Source organism: Coregonus lavaretus (assembly GCF_964263955.1).
Source record: "Coregonus lavaretus genome assembly, chromosome: 23".
In the NCBI taxonomy this organism is placed as follows: domain Eukaryota; kingdom Metazoa; phylum Chordata; class Actinopteri; order Salmoniformes; family Salmonidae; genus Coregonus; species Coregonus lavaretus.
In genome coordinates, this window is record NC_140010.1 from 4,457,598 (window position 1) to 4,469,928 (window position 12,331).

Below are 12,331 nucleotides of genomic sequence, written 5' to 3' on the forward strand. Positions count from 1 at the left end.
AGGAGGGGTGGAGTGTAGCTGGTCTCGACGGGTGCTCCTTTCGGTCACCCAGCTTTACCTTATATCTATCCAAATTGTACCCATGTATTTCACATGGGCATCAACACTCTTTATAGTGCTTGATGCACAGAAAAGCCACCTATAAAAGCCCACTACAACAATGTAGTTGTTGTTGTTGTTTAACACAGTAGCTAGCATGATGGTAGTCTGATGGTTTTCTAGGTTTCTTTCTAGGGCCACAATTCTGACTGACAGGCTAATTACCTCCATCTGTGTTATGTCAATAGTAAACAAGTGTTGTGTTGTATGTCAGGACAGCAGCAATAGAGAGAGAACCAGCCTATCATTACAACAATACAAACACAAAAATACTAGGTTGGACAATGAAGCTCTTTATTAGGCCTCCCGAGTGGCACAGTGGTCTAAGGCACTGCATCGCAGTGCTAGCTGTGCCACTAGAGATCCTGGTTCGAATCCAGGCTCTGTCGTAGCCGGCCGCGACCGGGAGACCCATGGGGCGGTGCACAATTGGAAAGTGATGGTGTTTTCTCTACAGCCCTGCTAATACAAGCCACAGATAAAGTGATGGTGTTTTCTCTACAGTCCTGCTAATACAAGCCACAGAGCACAGAGAAAGTGATGGTGTTTTCTCTACAGCCCTGCTAATACAAGCCACAGAGAAAGTGATGGTGTTTTCTCTACAGCCCTGCTAATACAAGCCACAGAGAAAGTGATGGTGTTTTCTCTACAGCCCTGCTAATACAAGCCACAGAGAACGTGATGGTGTTTTCTCTACAGCTTTTTTCAAGTCAGTCGGTGTCCAAAATGGCACCTCCCTATTCCCTATGTAGTGCACTACTTTTGTATTCCCATACGTAGTGCACTTTATAGTAAATAGGGTGCCATTTGAGACGCACAGCAGGCAGATCCTCAGTGTGTTTCCTCACTACGTTGTGGTTAATACCTCATGTAACCAGTGCTACTTCCACAATGCATACTGCCCTAATACCAGTGGTCTCAGTGTGTCACACACAACCAGTGTCTCTGTGTGTTACACACAACCAGTGGTCTCAGTGTGTCACACACAACCAGTGTCTCAGTGTGTCACACACAACCAGTGTCTCTGTGTGTTACACACAACCAGTGTCTCTGTGTGTCACACACAACCAGTGTCTCTGTGTGTCACACACAACCAGTGTCTCAGTGTGTCACACACAACCAGTGGTCTCAGTGTGTTACACACAACCAGTGTCTCTGTGTGTCACACACAACCAGTGTCTCTGTGTGTCACACACAACCAGTGTCTCTGTGTGTCACACACAACCAGTGTCTCAGTGTGTCACACACAACCAGTGTCTCTGTGTGTTACACACAACCAGTGTCTCTGTGTGTCACACACAACCAGTGTCTCAGTGTGTCACACACAACCAGTGTCTCAGTGTGTCACACACAACCAGTGTCTCAGTGTGTTACACACAACCAGTGTCTCAGTGTGTTACACACAACCAGTGGTCTCAGTGTGTCACACACAACCAGTGGTCTCAGTGTGTCACACAGGCAGCTCTGGGCTTCTTCCTGCTACTGCTACTTTCATAACACACTGCAACATGTACTTCTCCTAATGTGGCTCAATGTAGTTGGGCCATTTAAATGTACACACCTTTTGATGCCGGGGTTTTCTGTATATAACGAGACACGACCTAATTTTGTAACGTCAGTCAATCAATTAAATTCCACCAAATACTGTTTGTGTAGTGCTTGTAACGAATACATTATTGTCACAAAGTTTTAAACGGTAGCCTGGAACTAATGTGAGACTGTTATGTCATTCTAAGTACTGTACTCTTTAAACAAATTCAAGAATCACAGTGCTGTGAAAAAGTATTTGCGCCCTTCCTACTTTTCTCTACTTTTGCATATTTTTTTCATACTGAATGTTATCAGATCTTCAACCAAAACCAGATATTAGATAAAGGGAACCTGAGTGAACAAATAACACAACAATTACACACTTGTTTCATAAACAAAGTTATGCAACACCCAATGCCCATGTGTGGGAAAAGTAATTGCCCCCTTTCACTCAATAACCAAACGCTTCCTGTAGTTGTTGATCAGTCTCGCACGTCGCCGTGGAGGTATTTTGACCCACTCTTCCATGCAGAACTGGGTGTTGCATAACTTTTGTTAATTAATTAAATAAATAATTATTTGTAAACTCAGATTCCCTTTATAAAATATTAGGTTTTGGTTAAAGATCTGATTATCACTCAGTATCAAAAATATGCAAAAATAGAGAAATATCAGAAAGGGGGCGAACATCTCTTTCATGGGACTGCACAACAACATTCCTATATTTATGGTTCTCTCTTAGGACTTGGGTTGGGTGGTGGAGGTGCTGCTGCTTTGGAAAAACCAAGGGACCCGTTCCAAATTCAAAACACCTTTGGAGACGCATTTAGCAGCATAAAAGATCCTTTTGCTCTTCCGCGTGTCTCCAGCAAAGCTACTTCTAGAGGGTTTGGTTCTGTAAGTTTGAGCTCAATGGTTCTCCTACTGTCCAGTCCCAGCCACTGCTGCTTTCTGCTTTCTGCTTGTAGTGGCCATCTCAGAACATCTAGAGCGGAACACAAGTTCTTTCATTTCTCTTCTGCGCCTCATTCTAGCACCTCGAGCTGGAGTAGCTGTTGCTATGCAACGTTTCACCATCCAATAGATTATTTGTAACAATTCACTTGGAATAGCTTTTCAGGGTCGTTTTTATGATTGTAGGTGCTCAAACCATGTGTATTATAAAGGAGCATTTTACAAAAGCTGAAGAACAGAGGCACATCTAGGTCTTTTCCTCAGGTGCTGGAGCTGTAGGTAAATTCATGAAAAACAGAAAGGAAAACACGGCACACTGCTTCTCATACTCCCAGGTGATGTTTATTTATAATAACGTTTCCACCCTCAGGTCTTCATCAGGCGTCCATATCCCAGGTGGGGGTGGAAGGTCCTATTTATAGGGGCAGTACTCAGTGACATCACTTCCTGAAACAGGAGGTAAAAAATGTATAACATAGGTAACACAATATTAACATTCAATGTATCAACATATATGATCATACACAAGGAATGCAATCAATATTTACAGTAATATACATACAATATTCATACGATGTTCAATTATCGTTTAAAAGAAAATACAATTTGGCCATATTGAAACTATAAAAACGGTTTCAAGTCAAACTCCTCGCCAAGAGGAGACGGTGTGTTGAGCCTGTGGATCCAGAAAGATTCCCTTTTTGAAGAAGTTTCCTCTCAATGTCCCCTCCCCTGCGTGACATCTTGACCATTTCTATTCCAATGTATCTCAGAGAACTGCATTGCTTGCTGTTTGGGGTTTTAGGCTGGGTTTCTGTATAGCACTTTGTAACATCTGCTGATGTAAAAATGGCTTTATAAATACAATTTGATTGATTGATAATAGGATGTCCAGCTTGTACAAAATGAACAGCAACCAGATTTTCTGTCTCACCTGTCCGTATATTGCTGCGGTGCTCACAGATCCGTGTCTTAAGGCTTCTGCGGGTTTTCCCTATGTAAGACAGACCATCAGGAAGTGATGTCACTGAGTACTGCCCCTATAAATAGGACCTTCCACCCCCACCTGGGATATGGATGCAAAAGGAGCATTTCACCCAATATTTATTTTCATATTATTACAGATCACCTGTACTGTAGTGTTGACGAACAAACCTCTTGAGAAAGCTCACCAGACATCAGGATACAGTCTTCATATTCTTTGCATTAGCAGTCCATGCTCCTCTAGTCTCCAGGGTTGGGCTCAATTCCGTTTCAATTCCAGACAATTCACTGAAGTACACTGAAATTCCAATCCTCTCCAATGCTTTTCAATGAGGAAAGCTAGGATTTGGAATTGGAAGTTGTTTTACTTTTCGGAATTGACTGGAATTGAATTGGAATTGACTGGAATTGAATTGGAATTGACCCCAACCTTGCTTGTCTCTCCCCTACTGCACCATCATGGCATTGGAGGCTGGTCGCTGGCACTTCCTGTGCCGTCTCTGACATCTGGCTAAACAAACTTTTAAAAAAAACGTGTCTAGAACATGGTTGAGTGTTCTTAGTTCAACACAACACAAATGACAATCATCTATGCTATAATAGTTCTGTGGCATCTCTCACTCCCTCAGTCAGTGTTCTGCTCGCATATTATACCGTGTGACTCTCTGTCACTTAGGAGACGTACAGTAAGTAGTCTTGTCAGAATCTCTCTCTTTAGTCTCCCATACTATCTGGTAGATCTGCTGCTGGCATGGCAGCTTTGCATTTTCTGTTGCGTTTGTTGTTGCATTGTACTACCATTTGTTGATGCTGTTTACCTAGGTCCTGGTGCCAACGTGTTGTGAAGTGTCTGTTTGTGATCTGATCTGCGTAATCTGCAGAGGTGCTTGTTATTTTTTATCATTTGTATGTAATGTGTTTTTCTCCCAGGATTGGAAAGTGTCAAGGTAAGATTACTAGAGATGGGTGTGATTTTTCCAAATGTAATTCTTTGCATGCGAAGAACCTTTCTACATTCCATTCTCTGACTGGACGAGCACTCTGATTTGGTGATTACTATTGACCTCTTTTATCAGGTGGCTTGACACACTGAATAGAAAATGGAGGCATGTTACAGTTGGTAGCACCAGCAATCTTTATTTTTATTTTATTTTTTCTCACTGATTTAAAGAATTCAATATTTATCAATCACCACTAATTCGATAAATCACCATGAACTGTTTTTACCACAGTTGGAACTCATGACTACTCAAATTCCAACTTCTCGGTTCAAACACCATCATTTGATCGCAAATGTTTTTAACGCTCACTATTGTCTCCCAAATGTAAAAGTTGAGTACGAGACCCTTTTGACATATGCAGGCTTTAGGTCTGTGTGTCTGTGTGCATCTCTCCCCTTGTATCCAGCGTGTGACGTGTCCCCTTTACCTTCCTGTAGTTTGGAAGTGAATCAGAGCAGCTGGCGTGGGCGACGAGGGAGAGCGAGCGGGAGGAACAAGAGAGGCTGAGGAGACTCCGCCTACAGGAACAGGAGGACCTGGAACTGGCCATCGCCCTCAGCAAGGATGAAAACTAAAAAAACCTGTCACAGACTCGCAAACAATAACCACAACCCTGTTACACACTCGCAACAATAACCACAACCCTGTTACAAACGCGCGACAATAACCACAACCCTGTTACACACTCGCAACAACACACACCACCTGACCACAGTCCTGTTACAAAGCTGAATAAAACAATGCTGCTGACTGACATCAAACAGTACAGCCCGCATACAGCTGCACTACTAGCAACAGCTCCTCAACAGCCCAAATACTACCGTCTGACTACAGCCGGAGAACAGCGTTGTCTACAGACCTCAATACAGCTAGACTATAACTCTTGTACTCCCCCAATACAAAACTGGAGTACACCCCCAACAACTACAACTTCTGTGACGTTCTGACAGCAGCCCTTCTACCGATACAGCTCTGTGGCGTTCTGACAGCAGTCCCTCTAGACAGTGGCCCAAATCGTCCCCTAAACGCCTACGCCCTATGCACTTGCGGAGATCTGAGAGGATCTGACAGGTGTAAGTAATCTGGTAATAGCTCCACCCTGCTCTCTGATAGGCTAGGTGGAAGTTTCCCCATGTTGCTTATACCAATCAAATCCTCTCCGATCTCCACAAGTGCTTAGGGTGTTGGGTTTAGGGGTCAATTTGGGATTGGGCCTAATATGTACAGATGGGATGGCAGCCCCGCTACCGATCCAGCACCACTGAAGCCAGACTTTATGAAGACTCTAACCTACCAAAACCTCTCTTTAACCTCTTTGTCATCAGCCTCAATGGCCCTCTAGTCAGCCACATCACAACTATAATCAACCACAGCTCAGCTCCACTTTAGCCTGACTTTAGTCCGACTTAAGCTTGACTGACCACAGCCTAAATCAAGAGTGACTTAACTCTGATTGGCTACGGCCAGTGGTCTAACTCTAGCAGTCCCCGTAGTTATTCTGTGGGGAGACTCTGGATGCTTCCCTTTGCATTGCTTCATCGTTTGTTGTGAGGAAACATCAAAGATTTTAACATTTTTTTTATTTAATTTTAATTATTTATATAGGGAAAGATCATGCACTTGTGGTTTATGAAGTGTCTGTACATACACTGTTATAGCTGTATAATACACCCTTTAATAACTGCTTAGAAACATTCATATTAAAAGTCTAAACTTAGCATACTCTTTCTCTGTCAGTGAGTGTGCTTGTGTTCCTGATTTCTGGTGAAAATCTATTTTTTGGTGAGGAAATCTCTAGATTATGGAAAGACATTGTTTTGTTGTTTGCTTGTCTCTGGGTTCGCTACTGTATTCCCTTACATCCCAACAGAAGAATGACACGTTCAAAAACTATTCTGCCTTAAAGGATATGGGGGGGGGGGTTGATCTCTCACCTCTCACTGTCAACATTTAGATTGATTGTATTTCCGTTGTTATTTCTTAACGCTAAACTCTATAATGCCTTCAGTAGGCTGATTTTTGAAGTGTAATCCGTTATGGATTTATTCAACTAGGGCATTAGAATGACTATTTTCTTTTTATATTATTTAATTCATTTTCAGAAGACTATTTTGGCACATACAATGTGTGTTTATTCAATTAACTCTTAATGTTGTCTCAAATTGCACCCTGTTCCCTAGGGGCCCTGGTCAAAAGTAGTGCACTACGTAGGGAATAGGGTGCCATTTGGGATGCAAACACAGTGTGTGTATATTCAAAGAACTCTGTGCTGAAACTCATTCTCCAGTGTTGACCTGAAGGTGTATTGTATTGGTCACACCGAGATGCATTAAGAAGTAATGTACTCTGTCTTATCCACAACCAAAATGGCTAATTTCATGTGTAACAGTATATATGATTATAAATATTCCTTCAAGGTTGGGGATTTTTCTTAAAGTAATTGTCATCCTGTGTATATCTTTGAATATAAATAAAACATCGTGTAACATACCAGGAAATGGTTGGTGTCTTGTTTCAAAGAGAAACACACTCTCTCTTTTCTCTCTCCTCTCTCTTTCCCTCTCTTTCTCTCTCATCTCTCTCTTTCCCTCTCTCTCATCTCTCTCTCCCCCTCTCTCCTTCTCCCTCTCTCTTTCTCTTTCCCCCTCTCTCTTCCCCCTTTCTCTCATCTCTCTCTCCCTCTCTTTCCCCCTCTCGCTCTCTCATCTCTCTCCTCTCTATCCCCCTCTCTCTCTCTCTTTCCCCTCTCTCTCATCTCTCTCTCTCTTTCCCCCTCTTTCCCCCTCTCGCTCCCCTCTCTCTCTGAAGTAAAAGTTACTTTCACAAGAACAGAAAAGTGAAATGAGAATGTTAGATTTGCATTTCACTACTCAATGAGTTATTTTTAGCCAGGTTTTTACTACTTTTTTTTTTTTTTTTTTTACTTGATGTATTCTAACAAGATGTTGGCAGATTGAACTGAAATCTATGAAGGGCCTTTTTTCCTCTGCAAATGGTCAAATCCTCTCAAATGGACCAATAGTCAATGCAATGTACCTAAATGCAGAGATATTGAGAGAGAGATACAAAGTGCAGCTCTCTGCTCCCACCTGTCCTACATGTGTCTCCTTCAGCGACAGAGTAGTGCCACTTATAATGGGAGGTGTGATCAGTTAGCAGCTCAGCTAAAAGGTTTTTGAAGGAGTGTGTATCATTTCAGTTGAATGTAAAGGACCTTTTTGATGTCCGTGTATAATTTAGCCATAAAAGAGGTGCGTCCCAAATTGCACCCTATTCCATAAAATAACAAAAGTAGTACACTAAATAAGGGAATAAAGAAAGTGTCATTTGGGACTGCTGTGCCCCCTGTCCCTTCCAGACATCTCCCTAGCCCAGCCAGCCTGTAATTATGGAAATATGTTTGTATTTATAGGCTGAAACCGCAAAAGACTGGCCTAGTCAGAGTAACAGCTGGAAAACACAGTTTCAGTTGAACCAAGTCTTTGAGGTTGAGAGGGGGTGTATAGAGTAGCAGTGTGCATACGTCTATATTCTAATGGGCTGTGTGATAGATTGTCTGTATGATCTTAGGTCTGTCCTACTGCCTCCATCTACAGTCTAAATATAAAGCCCATATTCAGGGATGGATGTGGTTTACTAAACTAGTATAATGTCTCAACAACTTTCTCAAAATAAGGAAGATCTTTGGTGACTATGCGGCTAAATGCATCATTGCACATATCGAAATATAAATCAAGAATGAAATACAAAAATCAAGAATATATTTCAATGTATTTTAATATTTACAATAAATACACCATTTACAGTATAAAATTAATATAGACTTCAGTCAAAAATAAGGATACACAAGACATCTAGCCTTGGTTAGTGTACAATGAGTCTGGACCCGTCTTTTTGCACCCAACACATACAATTTCATCCAAAAGATTTCCACGAAAACAAAACAGTTGAGGGTAAGGTAAGCAACAGTATTTGGGCCATTCAAATAATTGAGGCAGTTTCAATAACAAAACATTGTATTTCACTCATAGCAGACTAAGTAAACGTGTCTTATTTGGGTGGCCTTGTAGTTCTGCTGTGGACAGTTTTTACAGTAGCTCACAGACAGAACAATAGAAAAGGCACTTTTATGTCAAACACAGCACTCCAGTTTTTCCAAGGATAAAGAAGTACAGGGCCAGCCCCACATACAACCAAACACCCTACCAAGCGTTTCTACAGGTTTAATATTACAACAACCAAGGTAGTACCAGCTACATTACTAGAAAATAATATACTTTTTTTTTTCTTTTTTTTTCTTTGGCATGTAAAACATTTTAAATTAAAAACAAAAGACAGTTAAACAAAATAGGGCTGACGGTCACCCCTTAATAATAACCCACCATCAGTCCAAGTCGTGTACATCACATTCACATGTGTCTCTTCATGTGAAGCGCGAGGTGGTCGGAGCGGGAGAAGGCGCGCTCGCACAGGTGGCACTGGAAGGGCCGGTGACCGGTGTGTTTGCGGAAATGCCGGGTCAGTTCGTCGGAGCGAGCGAATTTCCAGCCGCAACCTTCCCAACTGCAATGGTATGGCTTTTCACCTGCAGAGACAAAGAAAAGAGAAACGTCAGCATTAGCTCTCATTGGGATAACATCAACAGTCAAGCAACTATATGTATTCACCAATAATATGGCTGTGTAATAGCATATATGCGTAAGGTTAGACATAATATTGCGTAATTCATCAAAAACAACAATAACATATATATTCCTTACCCGTGTGCGTTCTGTGATGCGCCTTCAGATGTGAACTCTTGGTGTAAGTCTTTCCGCACCCAGCGAATGTGCAGGTGTGCATAGCCGTGCGCTTCCGCGGCCAGGTGCGGCGACCTCTCTTGGGCTTGGGCTCCAGCAGTTCCAGCGGAGAGGACGGGGGCGTCAGCAGAACCCTCTGTGTGTTCGGCTGCAGTCCCTCCTCGTACATGCCGAACTGGTGAGCGCCTTGGTATGGTCCAAGCTGCATCTGGGCGGCTGGAGGCGCCCCGGGGTGGTGGTGTGTGTACGCAGCCGAGGAGTGGTAGTTCTGTGGGAAGCTCATGGAGTGACACATCGGTGCCTGCTGGTGGCACTCGGAGCTCCCCTGGTCGTTGGGGCTGTGCGGCGGCGTCATGTTGCTGGCTGCCCGCGGAGAGACGGCTACTCTCGGCTGCTCAAAGGACATCATGCACGACACGTTGCCCTCTTGCTTTATTTTAGGACAGCTCTGGGGGACCATGCCCATAACGGGTCCATAACCGTCCATGGACGGCTCCACTTTGATGTTATCAATAATGTCCTGTCTGATGGGAAACAGTGCAGAGTTTACATAAAACCTTCCTTGGATGCTGGAGGTATTACGCGTAAAACCGACCCCGTAGTTGTTCTCTCCCTCCGACCTGAGAAGCTCCGCCATCAGGCTGGTGCTGTAGGGGGGAGGCGGGGTGTTATGCTCGCTGGACGGGTAGGATGGCATCGGGCTCCCGGTGGTGAACAGGTTGCCTGGATGATCCGCTGAGGGCATGTTATACAAGGCTACACCTGCTCCCAGTGCAGCGGTAGCCATGCTGTCTGATCCAGTGGTGTTGGCCAGAATGAAATCCAGATCTAAGTAGTTGCTCAGATCTTCGTCGTCCTTCCTTTCGATGCTCCGACAGTCCATGTTCTGTACCATATCAAGCATTGAGCAGCTGGAAGACATCGGTTTGTCCATGTCACTTTTCCACCTCTGCAATAACCAATAGGAAAAAGGCATTAGATATATGACACAATACACACAGAGGTGAATCTGCAACAGACGGCTATACCGAAACACAAAACTGATCATACAAGTTTGAGGTCTGTACTTACGTCTTCTAAACTTTTGGTTTGGTTTGCGAATGTCGAGATGGGTGGCAAAATCACATCGGATAAAGCCATTTTAAAGATACAGTAAATGCTTATTTATTTCTTGTCAAAGTTGATTCAGTGAATGAGTGCCCTTTTGAGCTCACCTTGCACCAGAATAAGTGCTTTCTATCGAACTGTTCGAAAGGTGCGCTTCAAAGACGCCAGCAAGCAGTAGAAGGTCGTCCAAACTTATAAATATGGTAGCCGAGAAGCTGGACCAATTGTGCGCCAGCGAGGAAATGCGTTCAGGATGATGGTAAATTTAGCTCCGGTATATAAAGCGGTCCTCCGGTGAGCTAGGTTACTGCGCTCTGTCTCTCTCTGTCTCTCTCTGTCTCTCTCCACTCCGCTGCTCAGACGAGCCTATAAAGTACTGGGGATCCTCCCTCCACAAAGAATGACGCGAGCGATTCATAGACCAACCCACTTGTTGGGGGGGGGGGGGGGGGGGGGGGGGCTGAAAGTTGGTAAATACTTGCAAGCATGTTACGCCATGGCACATACTTGTCGAAAACATACAAATGCAATCATTACACATACATAATGTGGCAAAAGGAATGAAGTTACAGCTGAGAAAAATAAAATAGGTAACATGTTTGATTAACTTAAGCCCGTTTAATTTCTTACAATTTTGGTTATACTTTGTCAATAATTTAAATCAAAATTCAACTCACAATTTACACTGAACCTTGAGTCACCATTAAACAAATATTTAAAATAGGGTTTGGGATAGCCTAGAGATAAATATTTTGAAAATGTGTGTAATGCTGTTCCATGAGTTATCTTACTACATGTTACAAATGTTTAAATCAAATTTATTGTAGGCCTATTGAAAGTTTCCATGCTCAGACAATGTGAGCTAATTTCATTTAAACCTGTTTAACCCTTATGGCTAGTACTAGGAGACTATTGTCCCCTCTCAGCATGCTTGTCTAAATGCAACTATATCAGGAGCTTGGATCATCTGAAACTGTTTTCACAGCTGTTTTCACAGATTTTAACGGCTTTTAAACACATGTGATGTTAACGTGATCTACATTTTACATTACATTTTAGTCATTTAGCAGACGCTCTTAACCAGAGCGACTTACAGGAGCAATTAGGGTTAAGTGCCTTGCTCAAGGGCACATTAACGTCATTTAGCAGACGCTCTTAGCCAGAGCGACTCACAAATTGGTGCGTTCACCCTATAGCCAGTGGGATAACCACTTTACAGTGGGATAACCACTTTTTTTATCTAACTCCCCTATGAGTGATCCTATTCAGGTTTAAATAACAAGTGGTGGTTGGAATCAGTGGTCAGAATGTTGATGGGGTTGATTACGTTTGCCCTACCTTACCTTACCTTACCTTACCTTACCTTATCTTACCTTACCTTACCTTACCTTACCTTACCTTACCCACCTTACCTTACCTTACCTTACCTTACCTTACCTTACCTTACCTTACCTTACCTTACCTTACCTTACCTTACCTTACCTTGCCTTGCCTTGCCTTGCCTTGCCTTGCCTTGCCTTGCCTTGCCTTGCCTTACCTTACCTTACCCACCTTACCTTACCTTGCCTTACCTTACCTTGCCTTACCTTGCCTTGCCTCACCTAGCTCACTTTGCTTTATCTTGGCCAGGTCGCAGTTGTAAATGAGAACTTGTTCTCAACTGGCTTACCTGGTTAAATAAAGGTGAACAAAATAAAAATAAAATAAACCTTACCTTACCTTACCTTACCTTACCAGGTAAGTTGTTTTATTTCCCTGTGTTTTGTAACCAGAAGTCTGACACCAAGAAGAAACGAAGACTAGCATATTCTGCTTTTAAGAGCAATAGACTAGTCTATTGGGTCGTACTATTGCAAT

The 12,331-nt window shown here is 42.9% G+C and overlaps 2 protein-coding genes across 6 annotated transcripts in view; one reads left to right on the plus strand and one right to left on the minus strand.

Annotated features, from left to right (window-relative positions):
• LOC311150626 (epidermal growth factor receptor substrate 15-like 1) overlaps positions 1–7,058 on the plus strand; it is a 45,778-nt gene extending 38,720 nt beyond the window's left edge. The window contains exons 22-23 of one of the 4 annotated variants that reach the window (XM_084188113.1): positions 2,372–2,526; positions 5,006–7,058. In XM_084188113.1, the coding sequence (XP_084044239.1) occupies positions 2,372–2,526; positions 5,006–5,143 (293 nt within the window). In that variant the 3' untranslated portion in view covers positions 5,144–7,058. Of the gene's footprint in view, positions 1–2,371 lie in introns of all 4 variants that reach the window. The other 3 variants (XM_084188114.1, XM_084188112.1, XM_084188115.1) reach the window with 3 other exon arrangements.
• Positions 7,059–8,327: 1,269 nt separating this feature from the next.
• On the minus strand, positions 8,328–10,838 carry LOC311150628 (Krueppel-like factor 4). Of its 2 annotated transcripts, none has more exons than XM_084188117.1 (3): positions 10,439–10,838; positions 9,329–10,316; positions 8,328–9,153 (listed from the first exon to the last, which is right to left on the minus strand). In XM_084188117.1, the coding sequence occupies exons 1-3, from the start codon at positions 10,505–10,507 to the stop codon at positions 8,978–8,980; spliced, it is 1,233 nt and encodes a 410-aa protein (XP_084044243.1). In that variant the 5' UTR covers positions 10,508–10,838; the 3' UTR covers positions 8,328–8,977. The 2 variants fall into 2 exon arrangements, with proteins under 2 accessions (XP_084044243.1, XP_084044244.1); XM_084188118.1 differs by having other exon boundaries at positions 10,582–10,819.
• Between the last annotated feature and the right edge of the window lie 1,493 nt (positions 10,839–12,331).